This window comes from Nyctibius grandis, chromosome 13 (assembly GCF_013368605.1).
Source record: "Nyctibius grandis isolate bNycGra1 chromosome 13, bNycGra1.pri, whole genome shotgun sequence".
NCBI lineage: Eukaryota > Metazoa > Chordata > Aves > Nyctibiiformes > Nyctibiidae > Nyctibius > Nyctibius grandis.
In genome coordinates this window covers 549,807-574,644 of record NC_090670.1, presented here as the reverse complement: position 1 = coordinate 574,644, position 24,838 = coordinate 549,807, and the positions used below count along the sequence as shown (strand labels likewise).

At 62.2% G+C, this 24,838-nt stretch overlaps 1 protein-coding gene across 3 annotated transcripts in view; it reads right to left on the bottom strand.

Moving 5' to 3' along the window:
• STARD8 (StAR related lipid transfer domain containing 8) overlaps nucleotides 1-24,552 on the bottom strand; it is a 40,716-nt gene extending 16,164 nt beyond the window's left edge. Inside the window, exons 1-2 of one of the 3 annotated variants that reach the window (XM_068411734.1) lie at nucleotides 24,183-24,552; nucleotides 21,191-21,224 (exon numbers count right to left, since the gene is read on the bottom strand). In XM_068411734.1, the coding sequence (XP_068267835.1) occupies nucleotides 21,191-21,224; nucleotides 24,183-24,227 (79 nt within the window). In that variant the 5' untranslated portion in view covers nucleotides 24,228-24,552. Of the gene's footprint in view, nucleotides 1-11,645; nucleotides 11,796-21,190; nucleotides 21,225-22,654; nucleotides 22,780-24,182 lie in introns of those variants that run through there. The other 2 variants (XM_068411737.1, XM_068411738.1) reach the window with 2 other exon arrangements.
• Between the last annotated feature and the right edge of the window lie 286 nt (nucleotides 24,553-24,838).

Here is a 24,838-nt window from a genome sequence, read left to right as displayed (position 1 = left end):
TGGAGGTTAGACCGAAACCTTAGCACAAGGGTGGAACCAGATAGCACGGACCTGAGGTGTATGGAGGTCACCTGAGCCAAGCAGGACTCCACGACCCTTCCTCTCTCTTTTCCCCTCTCTCCTCACTGGTGTTGGGGCTGGCGTCCAAGCTCAAGGCTTCCTTCTCTCCGTGAAGCTAACAGGAGCTGCTGAAGAGAGCAGCCAACAGGCTGAGAAGTAGTTTTAGAAGATGTCACAGTTTTGCAAAGAGACAAAGGAACATTTCAAAAAAAATAGAGAAGCCTCCTTGCCAGGAATGTGGGGAATGCCAGGGGATATTACAAAACAGGATGCAAAAGCTGGCCTCGAGTGATGTTGCAGACCCGTGTGCTGGCCTGACAGTCCAGATGCTGAATCCCCATGGAAGACGAACCGCGCATCTGTCCTGGGAGCAGCAGCTTGGCTTACCCAGCCCCTCTCCAGGCAGCCCTGCGCCCCTCTCCCCCAGACGTGCCCCCCCGCAGCCACACCAGCCTAAAGCGTGGCCCTGCACGTGTAACACGGCATTTCCCAGGAGCTGAAGCCAGCAGAGCCCTGGGGGGACACGGCCCACGAGCCTGTTGGCATCACGGCAGGGGGAGGACCTGGGAAGCCACGGAGGGAACCGCACTGGTCCGTAGCTGAAGGACAGTCCTGAATCCCAGACCTTTGCTGTAAGCGATAGGAAACGCTCCTCAGAGATGGTTAAAATGACTCGTATCAGTTTTACTAATTACCCAGGTACTTCCCGGCCTTCCAAGGGGTTCACAGCACCCGAGCTCACACCCCTGTGCAGCTACTCCGGCTCCAGGGCAGCGACGACGCCGAGCAGGGGTCGGCAGCAGAGGAAGATCTCCCTGGGGTCAGGGCAAGGGGAAGCCCACGGGCTAGAAGGCAGCAGGAAGCCCTAATCCACCACACCAACCGTCTGCAGGAGCAGCATCAGAGAACAGAGGGCAGTTACTGGCAGCACGGCGCCTTTGGCAGGAACGGGCTTGTTTTTTCCAGCTTCCCCGTGAAAGCCCCTGAGTGAGCAAAGGAAGATCTGTCACAGCCAGACCTCCTCGGGGTTTTCTTGCCCGGGTGAGTATTGCCCCGACAGCACAACGGTCTCGCTCATGCTCGCAGCCGGACACAGCGAGGAGGAGTCTGCTGCTAACGGGAGACAAATTCCCGGCACCCACCGGTGCCGACCCACCACTCCGGCCAGGCAGGCAGGAGCTTGCGGGCAGCCCGTGGTTCCTCCTGCCCGTGGCCAGCACGGCCCTGCCCGTGGCCTCTGCCCGTGGCCAGCACGGCCCTGCCCGTGGCCCGTGCCCATGGTGAAGCTGGAGGTGGGCGAAGGGGAGCAGCTCGCGCTAGAAAACGGGAACAGCACCGTCAAAGCCTCCCGTGCATCACCCGATACCTGGCGGGCTCGGGAGCCCGGCCAAGAACGGAGAGTGCCTCAATAATCCGCAAACACCGACTTACGCAACGGCGAGTTATATTTATCCGTGCTGCCGGGAGCCATCTACCAGCACATCTCCTGCTCCCGGGGTGGCACGGCCCACCAGAGAGCAGCTCACGTCCCCAGGTGAAGCCATCGGGCGGGCGACCGGCTCTGCCCGAGGCCACCCGCGAGCTCTGTGTCCGTCGGCGATGAGGAGGGTGGGATCACCAGGGCTTTAGGTCCCACAGGGGGACCCCATCCCAACCCAGGGCCGGGCGGGCGGGGAGGGCTGGCACTGCCAAGAGAGATGGTCTTAATTCCCCATGTTTCCCTCAGTGAGCCTTATCAAACACTAATCACAGACTTCTGACCTCACCACCCTCTGCCTTCTGACGGCTGTGGTCAGAGGTGCGAGACACGGGCTGTGTCACAGGACCCTCACCCACCACCTCAAGGGGAGAGGTGCCAGCCCAAAGCCCTGCTCTGGGGACAAGGGGACTGCCACCGCAGGGCGCAGGGCTCGCTCCGGGCCCGCGGAGCCGGGAAGGGGCAGGAAGGAAGGACGTCAGACCTCGGGGCTCTGCCAAGCGCTGGGCGCTGCTTCCGGCAGCGGGTCTGCAGAGCTGGAGTTAACGAGCAGACATCTGCAGCTCCACATCCCGTCCAGAACACTCACAAAAACAGGCTCCATTCATGCAAAAAAAAAAAATAAAATAATTAACTCAAAACATCCCTGCGTCCCTAGCAGGTGGGAAAGCTGGGGGGACACGAGCGGGAGCGGCCGGCGCGGCGGCAGGAGGACGGCGGTGGCCCAGCCCCGGGGACAGCGTGACCCCAGCGTGGCTTCCTGCGCAGCCCAGCGCCGGGGGAGGAGGGCTGGGGCACACCCAGCGCCGCTCACAACAGGCTCTGCCCAAAATCCACCGAAAATCCAGCCCCAGCCCCGTCCCAGCCTGCCTCCACCGCCCTGCTGCCCAGAACCCCGCAGCCTGCTCAGGGCGCCGGCTATGGACTTCTCGCAGGTCCAAGGTCACGGCTAACGGCGTCCGTGTGCCCGGGTAACGGAGCGGGAGGCACAGAAGCCGTGGCTCACCAGCCAGCGCTGGCTTCCCTCTTTCCTGGACACTTCTTCAGTCCCACACTCCGTGTCCTGCCACCACCAGCGGGGCCTCTCCCAGCATCCAGGGGCCGACCAGGGGGAATGGTGGGGGCACCTCACCCACCTCTTCCAACCCGCATGCCAGGGCAGGAGCGTGCTTTCCAGCGGCCACGGACACCTCCTCACCCTCCAGCTGCAGGAGGAGCCCCAGGAACTGCCCGGCTTCCTCCCCGTGGCACTCGTGGTGGTGAGGCACCCAGAGAGCAGCAGAAGAGGGATGGCACCTCAGCCGCCCAGCACCGTGCCCCTGTGCCACCCCACAGCGGGCAGGGTGCCCCTGATGGCGGGTGTCCTCACTCTGGGGACCACAGCTCACATCTTCGCCGAAAAGCAGCACTAAAACCGTACTTGAGAGAATTAATAAACCCAAGAGTGCAGGTTTGTTTTCACGATGACACAGCAGGGAAGAGGGGGCAAGGCTGCCCCCAGCCCCCACATCTGTGCTGCCAAGGGGGATTTCCAGCTCTTCACCATCAAACCACAGATGCCACCCACCACCCGGCAGTGACGAGAAGGCAACCAGCCTCCTCCACCACCAACAAACACATCTGTCCCGTTCGCAGCAGCTCTCCAAGCAGCAGCTCGCTGTTTCCTTCAGTCACATTTCCTATTTAACCATCCTACGAGAAAATCAATTTGTGCTGGGAATAACCCTCATCCCACCGACCAGCACCACCTGGTATGTACCCTCCCTTCCCTGCTTCCCTCCTCTTCTGCAGCCTGGATGCCAACCGCTACACCAGCGCCCATCTTTGTACACGGCCCGGCCCCAGATGATCCCAGTTTGCAGCCCAAATGTGGAAGAGCAGTGCCGGGAACAGCTGCATTTTGTACCTCGTCTCCATTTCACAGCGGGCATCTGGTCACGGCCCCACGGTCCGAATCCCACCCAAACACAGGGGATCCCACAAGCAAACATCATCAGGGTGGGTATTTGGAGGGGTGTGTTGAGCAGAAGTGGCACCAACTGGCCCCTCTAGACATTGCTGGAAGAGTGGACACGTACTGGGAGATCTGAGCACCCCTTGCTGGAGCAGCGGCCACCGCGCCAGCCCCCCGCAGCCTCGCTGACCCCTGCAGAGGGGCAGCCCCCAGGGAGCCTCCCAAACGCTTCTGGAGGGTATCCACAGAACACCAGTGCTCCCAGTTCAGCCTTTCCACGTCGCCTCATGGCGGGCAGCATCCCGTGGCTGGGACCACCACTCCCGGGGTTGTCAGAGCCGAGCGACATCAGCGGTGGCCGCGGCAGAGCCGGGGCCAGGAGCCAGCGCGGAACAATGGGAACCATTTAGAGCGCAGGAAGCCGCATCTGCTGGATGAAACGCTATCTTCAAACAAGACGTGTTTGGATAACTCCAGTTTCATAACTCGCCTCTTCCGATGTTAGGAAATCACAGTAATCAAAAGAAAACAAAATGGGGGAGAAGAAACCTGGCACGGGGAACAATGGGAGAGCTGCCTGAGCCCCGGCGCTGCCCCGAGGGGACCCCGGGGGCCACGGCTGTGGGCCCCAAGGACCTCGCACAAGAGGTCAGGTCTGATCAAATATCAACGGGAAAAGAGTTAGACCTGCACTACAGACACCAAGAGCGCAGTAAAGTTTGGTGATCTTTAATATTACTGCATTTGCTTGATTGTTTGTGTTTTTAATGGAAATCAAAGACATCTTGGGGGAGGGAACAGAATTAGACAGAGGTCAGAGTTTGGGGTCCAGCAGCACTTTATCATCTTAAAGGTAAGGGAAGGGATGGTCTTAAAGGGTGGAAGGGGATGACAGGTCACCTCTTCTTAGCATTGACCACTTCTTGGGCAAAGACAGCCAGCTGTTTTCTGGTGTTAGCAGTGCTGAACTGTGGTGGAGATAACCCTGCCTGCTCCTTCCATTCCTAATGCTAACCTGAAAACCCTACAGACAGAGAAGGGCTTACGGTGCCTTAGGAGGCCACCCCGGCTCCAAAACACACCAAGGGGGCAAACCAGCCACAAGAGCCAGGCGGGGGGGCTGCCAAGGCAGGGCTTGGCAAGGGGATTGCGCTCCTATTTTTAAACACTGAGGCTTTAACACAACTCAGGGCTGGCTGCTCCTCCGACAGCTTCACGCCGTCCCGCTCGCTCTGGCCCCTCTGTGCAAAGGGGTGTTTGGGGTCCCGGCTCAGCCCCACCGCGGGCCGGGACCCCCGGGACCCCGCTCCCAGAGCCACTGGTCCCGTGGCCACCGCTCCTGCAGCTGCCACCTCCAACAATCCAGGACAAGGAGCCAAAAGCTGAGGTCACCCTGCTCAGGCCGCCAGACCCTCCCCAGCACCCACCTCCTCTCCCCACCCTCCCCAGCCCAAATATAAACTCGCTTACAGGAAATGCCTTAACGAAAAGGCACCTCCCCGAGCCCTGAAGAATGCCCAGAAAATAAACTGTTTCTGGACATGAAGGAAATGGCTTTTTTTTTTTTAAAAAAATCCCACTGCAAAGCAGCTTTAACCCTTTCAGTCCCTGCTCAAACTCAGCCACCCGCACGGCTCAGGCCCTCGGGGAGTTTCGAGGTGTCTGTGCTCCTGACCGGCGATGCAAGAGGAGCCTCGTGCCCAAGCTCCCTGTGGCCTTGCAGCATCACCAGGGCTTGAGCAAAAACGGCACAAAATCCACAATCCCAACTCTCTTTCTGATAAGGAAAGCACCAGCCCCCCAGAGCTGGAGGTCCTGCATCACCTGCACACCCCAACCCCTTCTCCAGGGTCCTCCCGTGGGGTGCACTGGTCCCACCCCACCTACGAGCTCCCCACGGAGCTGTGCTGGGCCGTTATGCAGCTGGGAACGTGGTCCCCGGGTCCCCGCAGCGGGCAGGGATGGGGGAGCTGCCATCAGAGCAGACCAAGTGGCGCGTCCCAGGGCAGCCCGCAGACCCCCGCGATGCCAGCCCCAGCCCTGGCACCTCCAGCCCCCGCAGGCAGCACCGCATCTGCTGCAGCCAGGCCGGGAGCAGACTGACAGATGGAGGTGTGGGAAGTACAGACACCAGCTTCATACCAACATCCCTACACAAAACACAAGAAAGAAAAAAAGAGAAGCAGGAGAAATCCAGGAAATCCAGCACAGAGGGGCAGCTGGCTCAGAGTCACTCAGGTTGGCAGAGCCCTCTGGGATCATCGAGTCCAACCATTGCCCTGACACCACCATGGCAACTAGACCAGGGCACTAAGTGCCATGTCCAGTCTTGTCTTAAACCCCTCCAGGGATGGTGACTCCACCACCTCCCTGGGCAGCCCCTTCCAATGGCTAATGACCCTTGCTGAGAAGAAATGCTTCCTGATGTCCTAATGGCTCAGAACAGTCAGTCAAGGCTTCACAGGAGGCCCCAAAGCAGCAGCCCAGTGCGGTGAGGGGAGAGGAGAGCTCGCCCAACCCGGTCCCTCCCGGGGACCTGGGGCAGTGCCATGGCACCCCAGGAGAGCCCTCCGACCAGCGTGCTGGTGTGGTGGCACGGGCACCACCACGGGCACCGGCACTGCCGAGGGCTGCTGGAGAGGAACGGCAGCGGGGCAGGACCAATAAATAAACCTTGGTGGCAGGATTTGGTAGCATCCCCCCACATTCACGGGTCACAATCTACAGAGAAGGTGATTCTCTGTTATCCCTCCTCTAGAGGAGCCGCAGAGGCACAGCCTCTCCTGCAGCACAGCCAGGAGCAGAGCCAGGAGCAGAGCCAGGAGCAGAGCCCCGCTCCCCGCGTTTGCAGAACCGCTCCCCTCCTCACCGGAGCGCGACGCCTCCCTGCCCGTGCCCCTTGGAAGGGCATGTGCAGGGCTTTACGGCTGAGATGCACAAAGCAGTTTGATACAATTCAGCTGTTGCTGCAAAATGCCTAAAGTACTTGTTGCCTTTTTTCTTTTCTTTTTTTGCACAGCAGCAGCGCTGGACACGCCATGCTGCAGAGGTGTGCGCAGGGCTGGGCGTGGGAACGGGAAGCAGCGGGGTCAGCTTCCACTTGGCTGGGAAGCAAGTGTCCGTCCGGAGCACGAGGCACGGGTTCAGCAGGAGAGCACGCCTGTCCCCCGACAAGGGAGGCTATTTCTGCTCCATCCGTGCTCTTTTGCCTGGTCTGTGGAGGCACCCAGCGTGATGAGCCCTGGTGCCACAGGAGGAGAGCCTGCCCCAGCTGGAGCTACCCTGGCGAGAGGTACCGAGGGGAAGGACGCTTCTGCAACGGCCAAGCGGGGTCCAGGAGGGCAGGGCTGTTCCTCTGGTCCTGCTGGGACAAGCTGTGCAAGGAAATCCCGCGATCAAGGAAGCGTTTTGGTACCTAAAGCCTCTGGAGATGCCACGTGGAAGGTGCTAAGGAGGAGCAATGACACAGCAGACGCGGCCGATGTCCCGTCTGGGTGACGGTGGCAGTCCTGAGGATGGCCATCCCCAGCAGCTGGAGTCTGGGGGCACCGAGGCTCCGTGCCCTGCGCGATGGCTGGGCACACCGGCACCGCGGCTGAGCAGCCCCAGCACCTCGGCAGCACCCTCGCCGCCGCGGGCTCCGTGCCACAGCCAGGTCCCTCTGCCACGAGACAGTCACTCCCGTCAGACGGCGCGAGCAGCCGAGGGGGACACGCTGAACGTCCCACGGCAGCACGTGTAAATCATTTATGTAGACTTCAACTTAGCTCCTGCAGCCCGCTTGTCACCCTGCCAGCCACGTTACAGGACGGGCACCACACAGCCCCCATCCATCCTGCCCACGTCTCCTGGGAAGACAAACAGCAGACAGGAAAGTACCTTCCCCTGCCACTGCCGTTCCCTGCTCCAAATCAGCAACAAAAGATCAGAATCAGAAACGCTTATAACGGAGATAAAAGGATTTGGAGCTGGACACAGGGGTGGTGAATGAAACAAGAAGGAGGGGACAAAGTGCTGCCAGGGACACGCTGTGGCCCATCAAGCTCCGTGTCCCATCAGCAGGCGAGGGCTCCCTGGGCTGGGGGGAACAGGGGGGCTGAGGGGACCCACGCAGGGCAACGGGGCACCCAACAGGTACTGGCCTGTGTGCTCACACACACCATCTCAGGCACACCTAAGTCCTTCACGCCTGTGTTTTTCAGAAGCCTGTTATTTTTAGCCAGGGGAGAACAACTGCTTCCTAAATTCTTGCTGCTCCTGAGACCCCACCACAGCTCCCAGGATGCAGCCACAGCCCGTGCCCAGCCCGTGCGCAGAGGCTGACACCGGGGGCTGCCACCGGGGCCACCCTCCCCGAGGTGTGCTGGTCAGAGACAATTCCCTGCCTGGGAAAACACAGCTCCGACGCCGGCCCCGGCTGCCCCGACGTGCTGCTCTTGCCCAACGACACTGTCGAAACGAGGTCAAGTGCGCTCTGAGTCACGGCCGAGCGTCGCTGTCCCCCGGCCTCGTGACACCCCTGCCACTGACCGTGGCCATTTCCAGTGTCGCGGGGGGAATGACCCCAGCCGCCCTCGCCAGCCCCCCCAGCAAACCTCTGCCGGCAGCCCCCGGAACCGCTCCAGCTCCCCCCAGCCCAGCGCTCGCAGCAAACCCTCCTCCCCTTCTTGTAAAATTCATGGTGGGGATGAAAAAGAGTGGGAGGATAGAAACCCCATCATGTACCTTTGCAAACGAATTGTGCTCGAGCAGTGACACGCCTGCGGGTCACCCGTTAACACCAGCCCGGGCAGCGCTGGCAGCAGGAGCCCAGCACACGCCAGCGCAGCCCTTTCCTTAAATAGTGCCATTCGTCACTCGTGCCCCCGCGAGCCCTGAGCACGGGCACCTCAGCCTGCTCCCAAAGGGCACCACGAGCCGGGGCTGGCCCCGAGCTGCAGGCTCTCTGCGCGCCCCGCACGCACACGTTGCACTCGGATGCTTTTTGCTCCCAGATGCGGGGCAGAGACACCAAACCGCAGCCTGGCCCTGCCCGGCCGGCGGGCTCTGGTAGCCCTGAGCTCCCCCTGACCAGCAGCAACCCCTGACACAGACCAGGACGTCTCAGTGGGACCTGCAGGATGGCCACTGGGGAAGCCACAGAAGGGGACAGCTGAGCTGGGCCATGGGGCAGCCCAAGGAGCTCAAGCTGCACACATGCCTCCGTGCAGCGGGACACGAGGGGGCTGAGCCCCCCGGGGAAGGTCCCGCAAGCTGTTAGTGCCCGTTGCCAGGGCCAGCCGTTAACGTTTACCCTGCCTGTGACTGGCACTGGGCGACAAGTGGCCTTTTCTGATAAGGGATCCTTCAACCGGCTCAACAAACAGCCCCGCCGCTGCCGCTGGGCGAGCGTGCCCACGTGGCACGGGGACCCTGTCGATTATTAACCGGGTGGCGAGGGCAGAGCAGCGGGCTGGCGAGGCACCCGCCGCCAGCGTCACGGCCGAGCAGCCAGGGGCTGGACGCCCCCCGAGGAGCCGCATCCCGCGGGCTCGGGGTTGGCATCCCCCGGGGGGGCACCGGGCAGAGGAGGGACGAGCACAGCGCGGGGCAGAGCGAGGCCAGCGCGGCTCCGCGCCACCGACAGCCCCTTGTGCAGAACTGTGCAGATAACGCGCCGAATCAATCAGAAAGCAAACAGACAGCGGAAACCCGCAAGGCACCGCTTCCTGCGCCTGGAAACGAGCGTCTGCCTGGCACTGGAGGAGAAGCCCCTGCCTCTTTAAATCCCTGCGCCAGCCCCAGAAGCCTGGAAAAGTTAATATAATTATCCGGAGGTGACTTTCAGAGCGGCTCGCACAGGGTTATTGTGGCTCAATCATTAACCGGGCAGGAGACCCCCGGCCTGGCTGGAATGTGGCCGCGCACGGCCGGTGCCGGTGCCCTCCGGAGCGTGGGGGGCTCGGCACAAAGGTTAACGGGGGGCTCCTCTGTGCCAGCCCTGGCCACCGGCCCCCGGGACGGCTCCGGCAGCTTTCCAGCACGGCCTCTCCTCCAGCGCTAAATCCAGCCCAACGCCTCCTTCACGCTTCCCGGCGGGGCTGGGAGAGCACGCGGGTGAAGGAGAGCTGAGAAATGACAAGACCCGACTGCCACGCAGACGTCCCGCGGCCACACGTGCCTCAGCTCCCAGGGGCTGGGGTGCTGCTGCTCCCGGCGGCTCCTCTCCCCTCGGGGCATCGCTGCTGCCGCAGGACCGGCATGGGCACAGCAGGGACGGCCGGCCTGGCACGAGCAGCGGCATCCCAGCCCCTGCAGCCCGCAGTCTGCCCCTGGAAGCCTCTCACACCCGCAAACCCAGCTCAGCTCTCATCCCCGCGCTCTGGCGGTACGTTTGACCAGCACACTGCCTGTGTCTGGAGGATTACCCTCCCACGTACACCTGAATGCAAAAGCCCTTCCGAAAGCACGCAAAGCGCAAATGAAGTCTGCAAACCCCTGCCATGGGCAAACCACCTCGGGCTCTGCAAGGAGGGAGCAGTTGAAGGAAGGAGGCTCTGCCCTCCTCCCTGCTGGGTGATGATTTACCCTGTTGCCCGGGAGAGCAAAGCTGGGCAGCGCCCGGCTCCCAGCAGCTCCCCGCCTGCCCCCAGCACTGCCCGCAGGGCTCGGTGCCCGCTGGCTCCTCGGCTTGCTCCTTCGCCGCAAAGTCACGCAGCAGCCTCTGCTACTGAAAGGGCGACCTTTCTTTCCCCTGCCCGACTTCAATTGACTTTGAGAACCTTCAAATCTTTTTGAAATTAGTACAAAAACCAAGGGGAAGTACTGAAGTGCCCTCAGGCAGGACCATATTTTGTTCTCTTACGAAACTAAATTGCTGGCAGCCTGTCCCGCGCACACGCTCGGGTTTGGACATTGAGGCAACGCAGACAAGGAATGCTTAACAGCAGCACGACGGGATTTATTCAGGCTTTTATTAGAAAAGTATCTCTCAGAGGAAGCGCAAGGACACACAGTGAACGTGAGCACCTCCTCAGGAGCCGGGTTTGATTCTGCTCTGCTCTGGGGCTTGATGTTTTGCCACATAAGGAAATGACTGACGAGCTTTTAGCAGCTAATTTTTCCTTACAAGAATGGAGAGAGGCTGATGGGGTTTGAGCTGAGCTGTGCTCCCTGCCCGGCCCACGGCAAAGGGCAGACCCCGCTGGCACACGCGTGCAGAGAGCAGCGAGGGGTTGCAGCACCCGCTCCACCAGCGCTGCCACCTCTCTGAACTGCGCCTCAGGTAAAATGTAAACAGAAAAAAAGCACATTCATTGATAAGAATTCAAGTATGTACGTGGAAAAGAACACAGATTTCTGCCTGTAACTTCACGATACGTGCTCTGACATCCCGGGACTGTACGAGGGTCTTCACAAGAGGCAGCTCCTCTGCCCCCTGCACCAAGGAGCCGTCCCAAAACGCAAACCACAAAACTGAGCACACAAAGAGCTGGTGTTTGAGTCAGCCGCGATCAAACAGCCCCTGAAAAGGCAGCCTCTCACCTTGGCAGCGCACTCTGACAGATTACAACAGCTCCCGGCGTGACAAACCACGCACGCATGGCAAACCCCTCCGTTTCTACCACAAAGGTCTCCAGAAGAGACGATCGACTGGGAACACAAGCCCAGAGACGATGGACTGGGAACACGAGCCAGAGCGCGGCGTCCAGCCTCCCCTCGCCACAGCACGAGGGCCCGGCCCGGAGCCTCCTCACGTCAGCACAGTTTTTCCACGAACTCCCTGGGTCTGACGGCAAAGCTGTGTCTAACCAGTCACCCCAGTGAGAGGAGGGGTAAGGAGGAGCCCTGGGGGGATCCGGCCAGCCCAGGCCCCGCACCAGCCCACCCGCGTCCCTCAGCGGGACCCGCGTAGCCTCGGCCGCCGCCTCCCGTGTGACTCAGCCCGGAGTGACGGGGGCCAGTAACGGCCCGAGGGTGCCGGGAACCGCCACCAGCCCCGAGCTTCCCCTCCGCCCCCGCGTCCGGGCACCGCGTGTGCCGGCACAGCCCCGCCCGGCAGCGCGGCCGCGCAGCGTCCCCCAGCCCCGCCGGAGCCGGGCACCCCTCCGACCCCCCCCAGCTCCCTCCCTTCACACCCCGCAGGCGCCCCGGAGCCGCGGGGTTCGGGTTTACCTTCAGGCTGCGCTGCTGGGGGGGTGCCGAGTCCCGCCGGGGAGAGGAGGAGGAGGAGGAGGATGACGGGGGCGGTGGGGGACCCTCGGCCCCGCCGCGGGCTCGGGCTGTGCCAGCCGCGGCTCCGGCTGTTGTCGGTGTGAGCGCGGCCGCGGCAAGTGCCGGCTCCGCCCGCCCGGCGCCGCCCCCGGGGCCCGCCCGCCCCGGCCCGCCCCGCCCCGCCCCTCGCCCGCCGTCAGCCCCCGCCGGGCCGGAACCGCTGCCCCATGGCCGTGCCCACCGCCCCCGGCCCCGCAGAGCTGACCCCCGGCCCAGCACCCCGCACGGGACAGCCCGGCTCAGCAGCACCCATCGGTGCTCCAGAGCCCAGAGGAACCCAAACCACAGGCCCACAGAGGGGCTGGGGTCGGGAGGGGCCTCTGGTGGTCACCTAGTGCAAGCCCCGGCCCAAGCAGGGCCACCCGGCTGGTCCCCAGCGGGTCCCCAGCTCCGGGCTGCGAGGCTGCAGGTCCCGAGGCTGCGCCGGGCACACACGGACAGGCCAAACCCTGGAGCCACAGCGGCTGCAGCCAGGGGAAGGAGGCCCCAGGACAGGGACACCCAACAGCTGCAACCCCCCACCCAGGCCGAGCACCTGTGAGGGTCCCTCGGGCTGTCCCCCCCAAAGACGAGCCCCAGGACAGGTTCTGGACAGACGCCCGCCTGTCCCCAGCTTTCCCTGCCCATCAAACCGAGATGGCAAAAGCAGGGGTGGGAGCTGCAGCACGGCGCAGAGAGGAACAGAGAGGCTGCTCCTGCAGTTTCCCCAAAAATCCCCCTCATGCTGCAGGGGATTTTCTTGCTCAGTAGTTACTACAGGGTGAGGAAGATCCTTCCCATAGCACACACACGTCTCATGACCTGGCTGCTGGATCCCAGACCCGTGTCATGGGTGATGGGACCAGCCACAGACTGTTTGCAAAAGGGTGGAGAAGAAAATGGGGGATAGGGTCTGGAACAGAGGGGCTAAGAGGAAAAAACAGTGTTAAGGTGGACTCGAAGGAGGAATTTGTGGGAAAGGGGAGGCAAAGGGGCTGGGGGTCAGGAAACACCAACCTGAGTGTGGAAGGAGAGAGGAGGCAGAGTGTGAGACAGAGACAGTGGGACACTGGGTGAGAGGCTTGATGGTGAGCACTGAGCTCACAACGCGAAGAGAGACAGGCAGGGATGGGATTTGGGGAGGGGATGGCCAGATCCCCACGCCAGGGCTCTCATCTGGCAGGAGAGACCAGGTACATTGTAGGGATGCCATAAACCCGCTTTTCTCTTGAAATCACTGGCAGGGTGTGAGGATCAGGGAAAAAACCAGAGTTTTCCCCATTGTTTTCAGAGTCTGAGAGGCTTCTGATGCACGTCTCCCTTCCTTCCTTCCCCAGCCCCAAGCTCCTGACCCTCCTCCCACCAACTCCCGACCGCCTCTGCTCCCCCACTGCAGCCCGTGCCCCCCAGCCCTCGCCCCCGAGGGAAGGGGCTCAGCAACAGGCCTCTCAATGAGGCTGTTGTTGACTTGAAAGTCTCCATACAGCTTTGTGCGAGGGAGCCTCTCGCCAGGCGGGACCGGGGGGTGGGCAGGGGGGGCTTCTGCTGCTGCAGGGCAAGAAGCCTGTGCCACCCCCGCGGTCAGCGAAGGGAGCGGCTGGTGGTCTGCACTGGTGGAGATCCGGGGGGGTCTCTAAAACCAGGAGTGATGGAGGGTGTGAGCACCCCGCTACAGAGCCGCCGGCAGCGGGGGGTCAGGAGGGGGGTCGGGGTGCCAGGAACCCAGCCGAGCCTTGACCCCCAGAAATACCGACACCCACAAAGCGCTGGGACGGTGACAGGGAGGGATGGAGGGGAGCAACACCTCTGGAAACGGATGATGGGTGCAAAGCTGCGGGGTGCTGGCCACCAAGCCAGCAGCCCAGGGGACGGCCAGGATGGGTATGTCACTCTGGCCATGTAAGTGGGAAAGGGACAGAGGCAGAAAGGCACGGCACCGCTCCCAGCGCGGGGAGAGACAGAGCTCACAACACTTCACACTGCCACGGGTTCGCCTGGCGCTCGGCTCTCGCCCAGCACCGCAGCGGGTCGGTGCCCAGCCCCAGTGCCCGGGCAGCCCCAGCGGCACGGTGACGGCCAGTGGAAAAATCGCTTGGCTCAGAGGAGGACTTCAAGCATTTTCCACTCATTTCCTCATGCAGAGCGGGGGCAGAGAGGCAGGAAACCTCCCGGAGACGCTGAGCTATAAACAGGCGGCAGAGCGGGCGGGACCCAAGCGCCGGTCCCACGCGGAGCCCGTGGGCGCACGCTGGCCCCCCGTGGGCGCACACTGGCCCCGCTCGGCCCGGGAAGCCGAGGCCACGCTGCTGGGCGGCGCAGGGAGGAGCAGGAACGGCGCATACCGCACGCTCCCCCCGCGCCGCCCCGTCAATGGGCCGCATTCACGCCCGGCGATATTAATAGCTCGCAGCGTATTGCCGAGGAATGGCAGGGTGCCCGTGGGCTCGCCCCCGGGCCGGCACAAGGCGCCCAGTGTGTACCCACGGGTGCTCACATGGGGCGCCCAGCGAAGTGGCTGACGCTGCCCGCAGCCGGCGTGCCCACCCAGGGCTGCCAAGCAGAGGGACGGGACAGCCCAGAGCACGCTGCCCACCCGGGCAGGGCTGGGGGGAACTGGGGCTGCTGGGGCTGGAGGTGTCCTGCCAGCCCCCCGATAACCACCGCCAGCAAGGGGAGGGGGGCTGCGCAGGGTGGCCCAAAGGGCATCACTGAGGAGGGATAGGAAAAATCCAACAAAGGCCCTTTTGGGCTGGCTGAACACTAGGAAAGGATGCCAGGAAGGGTGAACAGGCTGGGGAGCTGCTTCTCCTCCTCCTCCCAGCAGGGAGGGTGGGAGCCACCCGGCTGCCCGGGACACCCAGACCTAAACCCAGGAAAGCTCCAGTAAGGGGCTCAAAGGTATAACCTTGGCCAGGTCCTTACAGGGGACCACAAAGGGGGCTTCAGAAGAGCTGTGCCCACCCCAACGCACCCTGAGGGCAAGGTCCCGCGGGGATATTGGCAGGTGAGCTGCAGGTGGAGGCTCGCTCTGCGGGAGAGGTGACACTGAGGGACACGCTGAGCACGGTGCGGGGCACCTCGGGGAACACCAATGCTGAAAAAGACCCGTTATTTGGGCTGGAACCGCATATCCCCGGATCAAACCCTCCCCAGCACCCGAGGGCAGACGTGAAGGGCACACAGGCTTAGGGGGTAAGAGCCCAGAGACCCCCCGTACCCCACCGCGGCACGGGGCCGGGTCACGCTGACCCCCAGACCCCGCGGGGGGTTGCCCTGGTGCAGCAATGTCCACCCCAGCGCCCGCAGCCCCCGCACTGCCCCGGCCACCGGCTGCGGGTCCCCCACGCGTGACCCCCCCCCCCGCAGCCGAGCAGGGAAGGTCGCCCTCTGCTGGCCGCGGCCCGCACCGCCCCAAGCGGCATGAAACCACCCGGGAAAAGGGCAAACGAGCGAACGACTTAAAGAAGGAAAAAAAAACCCGACGTGACCCCCCGGGAACAGGCTCTGTGCCCCCGCCACGCACCCACCGCGCCAGGAAAACCCCCGCGCCCACCGGCAGCACGTCCCGGGCGCCCCCGAGGTGGCCGTTAGCTCCTTCTCTTTCTCCAACAACCAAAATAAATGGGAAATAAATAAAAAGTTAACTTTTGCTTTGGGGTGTATAAATAAAAACCGACCACGGACACGAACCAACCCGAAGTGGGTGTCCTGGGGTGCAGCCGCCCACACGCACACGCTCGGGGCACTCCTGCTCTGCTCACGCAAGTATCATTCCTGGTCCATGACTCTCCACACCGTGGCTGGAGAACAGGAGAAGCCCACGATGTTTCCACACGAACAGGCTCCACCGGGGCGTTGAGCACACAGAGGGACGGCAATAAACCCGATTTGGCATCGGGCATCCCGCTCGTGCCCTAATATTAGGGCTGCCTTCTCCTCCCCTCCTGCCCGCTGCAGGACCCCCCTGCAGCGCAGAGAACCCCGAAGCCGCCTTTGCCCCCACCACCCCGACCCCAGCTCACCCCCACCGCGTCCCTCCGGGGCCAGGGAGGAGAGAGGGGACGCACGTCCCCAGAGCCAGCCCCGGCTGCACGCTGGGGATGCTCCAGCGCTGGGCTCGGTGTAGGCTCAGCACCAGCGTGAAGCGAGTGAGCTGGCTCTGGCCGAGCGGGGAGGATGGCTCCAGTGTCCTTGTTTACCAGGGGAAAATGGGGGGAAAGAAGTTAACTGGCACCCACAATGTGGCAGACAGAGCCGGTGCTGCCGGCTGCACGAGCACAGCGGGCAGGGTTTCACGAGCGCCGAGTTCCCCGGCTTCCGAGGGAGGAAGAGAGGGGCTCGGAGGCGTACGCACAACAGCATCATTCATGGGAGCTGATTTTGTGCAACAAGGGTCCTGTGTCTGGCCCAGAGCTCGAGGCAATTCAAACAGCAGCCCCAGAGCTCAGAGAAACAGCAGGAATTTACCTGAGGAATCCGGATTATGTGGCCACCGCTGAACCAGAGCAAGAAGCCTCCAGCTCCTGGAAGGGCAACGCGTTGGCGAGCGATGAGAACAGCACCCAGCTCGATCACCCCGACTGCTCCTGCTTCGCCCACCCGCGCCAGAGCCTCCTCCCGTTACACCCGGGGGGGGTTACTGCCGCTGCTCCCCCCACCATCCAAATGGTGCCTCCAAGGGGATGGTGCGGAGCCAGGTCCCTGCAGCCCACACGTGGCCGGTGCCACAACAGGGGTCACAAGCGATGCTCACCGCTGCGGGGGACACAGCAAACCAGAGCTGTTCGCTGTTCCAGAGATAATGGTGGTGGTTCGCAGGGCTAAGAAAGTGGTTTTCCATCCTGGTCCAGCCTGGAAAGCACGTACAGGGTTTACCGAGATACGTGAAAAGAGACACGTTGCTGATTAATCTCACGGAAATCTTACGGGCACGTCTGGCTCCTGGGAGCAATTGGGGATCCTCCAGGATTTCTGGATTTCTTTCCAGTCTGTCCCAATCGCTCCTTGCTGCCATGGGAAAAACTTGGCGACGTACTGGGCACAAGGCAGCCCATTCCCCAGCTCGTTCCCCGCCGACACGAGGGAAAACCCTCTCCCTGACCACGGCTCTTCCTTTCTGGCCTTCAAAGAAAACCACCCGATTCGTGATAGGATCCTGCTGTTCCAAGGGGGGATCTGCATTTTGTTAGCTACAGGAAACAGAAGAACCTCCAGACCCTGAAATTAAAGCCCCAGCAGGAGAGAGGAGATGGGCTGGGGGTTGGGGGTCCGTCACTGCAGCATCGCGGGGTTTCAGTTACAGAATTTTTATGGGCAGAAAGCGAACAAGGACAAGGGTTGGGGGGCTGGAGGGGCCTCTTGAAGCTGACAAATCTTTTCCCCACGATCACTTATTGGAAAAACTGAAGTGACCAAGATAGTTTTGATTTTCTTTTCAAGTGTGTTTTCTCATTCCACGTTTTGGGCTTGTCTCTCAGGAGCTGGGTGCTCGGCAGCCTCGGGGAGAGGGGTGGAAGGGGGTGACCCGGCACCTGCAGTTCTGCCAAAAGAGCCAAAAAGTGACACGGAACAACCCAAAAGTGTAAAACTGCTGTAGGCCAAGATAACAGGAGTCCTTTGCAGCCCCTCTCACCGCCATGGTGGTTCCTGTTAATTAACCAAGGATGTAATTATACGCATGGCTCCGGGGAGTTATACGGGAGCCCGCAGCCTCGGCTCTGCCCAGAGGCTTTCGCACCAGCCTCCCTCCTCGGGGAAATTCACCCAATATGGATAAATCCATATCAGAGAGCTCAGCGGCTCAAAAACATCCTCGAGGGTTCCCTGAGGAGGCTGAAAAGGAACCGCTGGAGGCTGTGCCTTGCACCGGGGGAGACGCTGTCCCCGGCCCCCACGAGAGCACCTGACGGAAAGGAGCATAAACTGCTTGTTTGCTCTCCAGCTGCCCTGGCAGGGTGGTTTTTAGCGTATAAATTCTTGTTCAGGGAGTATGTTTTTACTTTTTTTTAAACATTTTTACTACTTAGAGCTAATCACAAAGCACTTCACACTAGCCAGGCAGGGGATCCATTCCCAGTGATAGCAGAGTGCCCAGGAGTAAGGCCACGGAGGCCGTAACAGAAGGAAAATGAGAATATCACAGAATCACACAGAATCAACGAGGTTGGAAGAGCCCTCTGGGATCATCGAGTCCAACCATTGCCCTGACACCACCATGGCAACTAGACCAGGGCACTAAGTGCCATGGCCAGGCTTTTCTTAAACCCCTCCAGAGATGGTGACTCCACCACCTCCCTGGGCAGCTCCTTCCAATGGCTAATGACCCTTGCTCAGAAGAAATGCTTCCTAATGTCCAACCTGACCCTCCCCTGGCCAAGCTTGAGGCTGTGTCCTCTTGTCCTGTCGCTGGTTGCCTGGGAGAAGAGGCCGACTCCCACTGCACTACAACCTCCCTTCAGGTAGTTGTAGACTGCAAATAATGATCCACCAGCCGAGCCCGGGACCGGCCCTGCGGGTGGGCAGGGAGCAGGCAGGAGCGACGCAGACGTCCTTTCATCACGTGTCACACCAAAACCACCAATAACCACATTCAGTTCAGCTTTTCCACTTCCCATCTCTTCGACGGGGATCCAGACCCCTGACCGCATCTCCCACCACGTATCAGGCAGCGATTTCTCAGGGAGTTCCACAAGTCCCCAGAAGCGGGTCCCTGCAGCCACATCCAGCATCCCACCCCACCCCACGGGTCTCCTCCAGCCTCCTCCCTTGCACAGACGCCGCAGCCCCAGTGCTGGTCCCTGCACGCCCACGTCCCAGCACGGCCACGCACCCTCGCAGCAGCCACCCTGCCAGCCCCCCGCTCTCTCTCCCTTTCAACCCCTTCACACAATGACAGAAAACAGGCCCCAGACCCCATCTTCTCCCCCCAAAACCAGGGCACCGATCGTGGTGCGAAGGAACGAAGGGCTGGGGCTCAGGCTCCAGACCTACAGAGCTGGTGCAGGAGATTTTCGTGTGGAGAGAAGAAGAACTCAGCTGTGACAACATATCAACAGCAGCTAAATTTAGCGGGTTATTTTTGGAGATCCAGATGCTGGGTAAATACAACCTTATTATTTCACGCAGGGGCAAAAGTTCAGCAGAGTCCCTCGTGCTGCTTTTCTCCGTTGTTATTTCACCACGTCCAGCCGCAGAAGCCCAGCTCTGAAATACTGTAACGTCATCACTGCCGGGCTGCGCCGAGCCCCGAGCTCGGTCCCTGTCCCTCGCAGCCACAGGCCACTGCTTGATGGCATCTGCAGAGCACGCTCCTGCTCCGGAGGGTCCCTGTGCTGCTGGCGGCAGGGGTTCATGGGGAGGATGCGGCTCTCGCGTGCGCAGCTGCTGCGGGAGCCTTTCCTCCCCGCTTCGCCCAGAACAATACACGGGAAGTGCGTGTCGGGGGGAAGCGGAGGGCTCGGAAATCCATGGGAACCCGGCCCGGCTGGGACGGCTCCAGCGGGACGGCAGCACCGTGTCCCACACAGCCCGGGGTGGCAGGGGACCCCCACGGCCCTGCGAGGTGGGGTCCTGCCGCGGGGCAGGGCGGTGGGGGGGTGGTGGGGACAGGGGGTACCGCCTCACACCGCAGCACACTGCACAGCTTTGGCTGCTTTGGCTCAAAAATCAAAGTTCTGTCAAAGTTCTGTTTTTTTCCTTCAATTCACACTGGCCGAGGGCCAGGCTCTGACCCTGCCGCGGAGGGGGGTCACCGGCGATGGCTGGTCACCGGCGATGGCTGGTCACCGGCTCCCTCCACACTCACAGGCATCATCGATGCCCCGTGGGGCTGGCAGCTGCTGCCAGGAGGGGACCGAGTCCCCGTGTGCTCCTGTGACACCTCCAAGCAAGCCGGTGAAGCCCAGGCTGGTTCCCCTGTCCCTGCTGCGGGGGGTCGGGGCCAGGCTCCGGGGAGCGATGGAGGAGCCAGGACAGGCGCGTTCCCGACAGTCACCGGGATAAACGCAGAACCAGCTCCACGCTGCCTCGTGCTGTTGCCTCGAGAGCTGAGATCCTCTTGGCACCCACCCCAAAGAGACTAAAAAATCAGCAGGGAAGGGAATGGTGCCTCCCGAGACCACCGAACGCTTCCTTAAGTGACCCCCAGAGCACTTTCTGGGGATGGTCAGCTAAGAGGACAGCAAGCAACTGCCCCGGCCTCTCCTCAGAGCTTCAAAAGCCCCAGCGCAGGGTATGAACTGACCCCTTCAGCGAGGGTTCCTGCTCCTCCTGCCCTCGGACCCCCGCACAAGCATGACGCCGTGGTGGCCCCGCGCCCCTCGCCAGGCTGGGAGGGGGACGAGACGCCAGGAAGGTTCGCAGCTGTGAATGTGGCTGAGCCTTTACCAGGAGAGACTCGGATTTTACAGGCAGTTTTAACCAAGGGGAAAAAAAAAACAACTATAAACACTCTTCCCCCTAAAATCCCAGCCACGGATGTGCTCTGTAGGAGCCTTCCCTGCCCTGTCCCTTTAACCCTCTTTAACAAGCTCTGGATATTCCCGTTGCTAATCTCTCCCGTGGAAGGGCAGGAGGGACCACCCAGGGTTACCCCTGGAGCCCCTGCACAAAGCGCCTTTTGTTGCCCAGGGCTCTCCCGTGCTCCTGGGCCGGGCTCAGAGCTCACCTAACCCTTACGTGGGTGAAAACCAAGAGGCTGGGTCACCACCCTCCAGCTAGAGGAACGGCTCGGAGACCCCCAGGCACGTCCCACGGGGTCCCTGCAGGGCGGCATTTCCCATTTCCCAGCGCTGGAGGCTCCGGCCGGCAGCACCCCCCCAGGGCCACCATCCACGGGACCTGCCGGGGCTCCTTGCCGAGGGCAGAGGAGCCGAGCCAGGGCAGAGGGGTGCTGCTGGGGCTGCCCGGAGCCAGTGACCACGAGCCGCTGGGGGAGTGGGGTAGGTTTGGTTCTGGAGGTATCACTGGGCAAGGAGCCTCCATCAGACCCACGGGTGAGATCACAACACGCAGGGCCTCTACCCATCTTGCCCACGAGCTGGGCCGTGCTCGGGGTTGAACACAAGGACAGAGCAAGATCCAGAGCATTATCCACAGCCGCAGCTGGGACCGGCCACGCCGTTTCAGACAGCTTTGGCAGCGGGGCCCTGCCATGTCCCTACGCCAAGGACCTGGCTGTGCCCGCCCGGGAGCCCACAAGCCTCATCCCTGGTCCCAGCCCCGCAGGCACACACCTCCTCCTCCCGCAGACCCCCTCCAGCGCAGGGGCTCAGCGGGTGCCCGGGCTGGCACTGCCTCATGCCAGTTGCCTTTGCTGCCCCTCTGAAAAATAACAGTTTGGAGGGAAAATCACGCTGCTGGCAGAAGAATCCAGAAGCCCAACAAGGGGACAGTCGTCCTCTTCTCATAACCCCTGCCCACCCCGCAGCGAGGGCATTCCTGCCCCGAAAAACAGCGTTGCAGCTTACCTGCATCTTTTTTATCTTCTAGCAAGGTGAAACACTGCGAAAAGAAAGAAAAAAGAACAGAAATCATTTCGTTATCCTTTTGGTTTTCATATTCATGGGGACTCCTGCCACTGGCATTTGAGCCACCCGCACACCACGCACCGCCATCACACCCGGGCCCCCCCACGCTGGAGCTGGCACTGGGGAAGCCTCGGCGGGGCAGACCCTCGGTCCGGCGGAGGAGGCACCGGGGTCCCCCCAAACACGTCCCTCAGTCCCTGTGTGGCCACACGGATGCCAGGGGAGGTGGCCACGATTTAATGGCGTTAGCAGGTCTGGGAGCAGAGCGCACACCGGTGCCTGCAGGCAGGGCAAGCCAGCAATGAAGGGAGGGGACAAAAAAAGAAAGGCTGGAAGCAGGCTGGGCCCTCGCCCCCCAGCCCTCCCCACAGGCACGGCACCCGGGGAAGGGACCCCCAGCACCGCGCAGGGGCTGCGGGGACAAAGACGAGGGAAATGGGATTTACAGACGGCAGAGCCTGGCCAGCGCACGGGAGATGATGGTGGTTTGCACAGAGGTGGAGGAGCAGGAGGGTCCCGGTGCTGCCCAGGACCCTCCCCAGGCCCCTCTCTGGGTGCAGGCGAGCCCCCCGGCCCAGCCACAGCCCTGCCGAGCGGGGCCGGCGGCGATGGCCGCAGCGTGCTGCTGAGCCGGCCTTTCCCACGGGCCACCCGGGACCCCTCTTCCTGCCGGGGCCGCGGGGCTGGGGCGACCCGGGAGGAGACGGGCTTAACCGCCTCCCCGCTGCCCGGCTAAGGCAGCTTTGGGGACCCTCCTCCCCCCTGCCCTCATGCCCTGGCCCTTACACCTTCTCATTCCCATGAAATCTCCCACCAGCCACAGCTCCACCTCGTTCAACCTGGAAGGCTTCAACCCCATGGACAGAGCCCTGCACGTTTCTCCTCCCTCAAGAAACTCGAGGTCTCGTTTGCTGGTGGGGGGCTGCTGGGGAACGGCAGCCTGTGATGGGAGAGAAGCGCGTTGGCCACCAGAACAGAGCAACGGGAACCTTGAAACCAGCGAAGGGAACGATACGAAGAGCACGACCCCTCCTGAGCTCGGGAAAAGGCCCCTGTAGCGTCTCGCAGGGAGCCCCTCGTCGCCCCTCTGGGGCTTTGCGATGCCGAACCCAACAAGAGCCTCATGGGCTGAGCCAACGAGGAAGCACTAAACGCAGACACATCATTCTGGCCCTCGCCCCCGAGCATCGGGGAGCTCCCGTGCAGGCAGAGTCCCTCACCCCTCCCTGCCGGGCACCGCTCCGAGGGAAGCGCCACTCTGCTTACAGCTACCAAAAGAGATCTCCTTGTCCCCATGGCAGGCAGCTGGAGGGGTGAGCCAAGGGACGCTCGCCCTGTTCTCCTCGGGCAGAGCCCATCCCTTTGGAGAGAAAAAGCCACCTATCCCATGGCAGAGTCACATACCTTCTGGAGCCTCTGACGGCTTGGGGTGTCCCTTGTCACAGGCCCCTGGCCATGACATCTCAGTGCCAGGGGTGATGGTGGGGAGGAAGAGCCCCAGAACCGAAGGACAAATTTACCCCCAGACCCGTGAACGGCTTTTGCCCACGCTCAGTCCCCACATGGCTGCAGACGTCCTGCAAGAGCAATTTCTGGGCGAGAAGCAGATACAAATATCGGCTTAGGTGGTAAAACCGGAGGGTTCAGATGGGGCAGCATCTGTGGGGGTGCTGGGAACATGCTGGGGTGGGGAGGAGCCCCATGTGCTGCCCAGGGCAGAGGAGCAGCTGCAGCCGGGGGGTGCAGGAGCCATCCCACAGCTCCCAGCATCTTGTCGCCTCCCCCCCGCCACCCACCCCAGCTGGGCCACAGGACCCTTCCTCAGGCACGAGGTCGCCAGCGGTCTGCTGGTTGCTTGTGACCTTGCTGAAGCCCGTGGGCAGGGGGGAGCCCCCCGGGAGCTGCAGCTCTGCCCGGGGGGATGCAGGACCCGGTCCCTGTCTCCCTGTCACCACGAGCACAATGGCAACGACAACACGCAGCTCGCAGGGACGAGGAGGGTTAACGAGGACTCGCTAAGCTCTCTGGAGACAGCAGGGACAAGACAGCTACTAATATTATTAACGAATTTCACAAATGTCATTTTTAGACTCAACTATTTTCAGCCCTGCGCTGCAGCCCCCGGGGAGCAGCGTGCATTCCGCATTCGCTTCACCGCGGCAGCCCGGGGTACAGCCGTGGCTGGGGAGGGATTTCAGTGCTTTTTCCAGTCTGAAGCTCCTGAAATCTGTGCTAACAACACCTCAAAGATGTACCCAGCACACCCACCACCGCCCCGCACAGGCTGTGGTACATAAAAAACCCAACACAACAAGCAGGAGCAGCCAGAGAGAGAGAGCGGCATGTTATTAAGGCGGCAGATGAGAAATTAAACCCGAATGAAAAATACCAGATGCCACGAGAACCACTGCTGCAGGAAATTAAAAACCTGGGGCCTCCGGTCTCGCTGCTCCTTTGTCATCCAGCTCGCAGCCCCCCACCCCTGCGGGCCGGCGGAGCCAGGCGAGCCCCTGCTGCCGAGGTGCCCCCAACCCAGCCCAGCACGGCGGTGGGGGGCTGGCAGCGCCCACGCAGACAGAACCCACCACCCACGCAACGTAACCACCGCTGCCACGTCCACCCACCCACCACCCGTGTCGGGCCGGGCACAGCACCCTGCCAGCCCGGGGGGCTGCCGGCCCCCAGTGCCATCGCTGCCGGGCAGCGGGCGAGCATGGGGCATGCTGACAACACACCCACATTCAGCCCATCCAAAATTAACCTCCCGTGTGCGTGTGGGGCCGGGCACGGCCTCCTTCGGGAGCACATGGCAGGCTCCGGGCCCAAACCCCAGCCCCAGCGGAGACGCCTCCCCACCCCGGCCCTTCCGCGGCTGCTCCTGAAGTCAGGAGGGTGTCGAGGCATAAACACCATTTAAATAGATGGTTCTTACCTTGGCTCTTCTGACACAAGCCCAGAAAAAATCCAGCAATGGCATGATGGGCTGAGCGGGGGGCAGGCACGGAGCCCCCCTAGAGCGCGGGGCTGCCCCTGGCCCCGGGGAGATCCCAGCCCGGCACCCCCATGGTGCTGCCCGCGGCCACGGCGCAGGCAGGAGCTGGCGCAGGCAGGGAGGGAGGAGGCAGCCCTGCCTGCGGAGGCGGGCCGGCGATTCAAACCCTGCACCGTTATTCAGTTGGTTGCGATCACGGAGGCTGAAATTCCCTGAAGATTGCGAGGTTTAAACAGCTCCAGGCTTTCCTTCCTGCCCCGCAGGCGCCGAGCAGCTCCTGTCCCAGGCTTCGGGAAGGGGCAAGGGAAAGAAACACCCCCAGGGCAGGAGCGAGGGGGGTTTGGCTGTCAAAGGCACATGGAGGACGTTGGAAACCCAAACCCCAGGCAGTTCAGGTTTTCACTCCAGCCCCTGCTCCAGCTCATCAGCAGTCAGTCACAGATGGGCCCGAGAGGTCTCCCGACGCTGTCCCCTTTGGGGGACAAGCCGTACCCCTGCGGTCACGGTGCCATCCCCGCCGTGACCCGCAGCCTCCGCAGCAAGGTTCACTGCAGGCACGGCAGGCACCCCCCAAGGGTCACCCTAGCAGTGAGAAC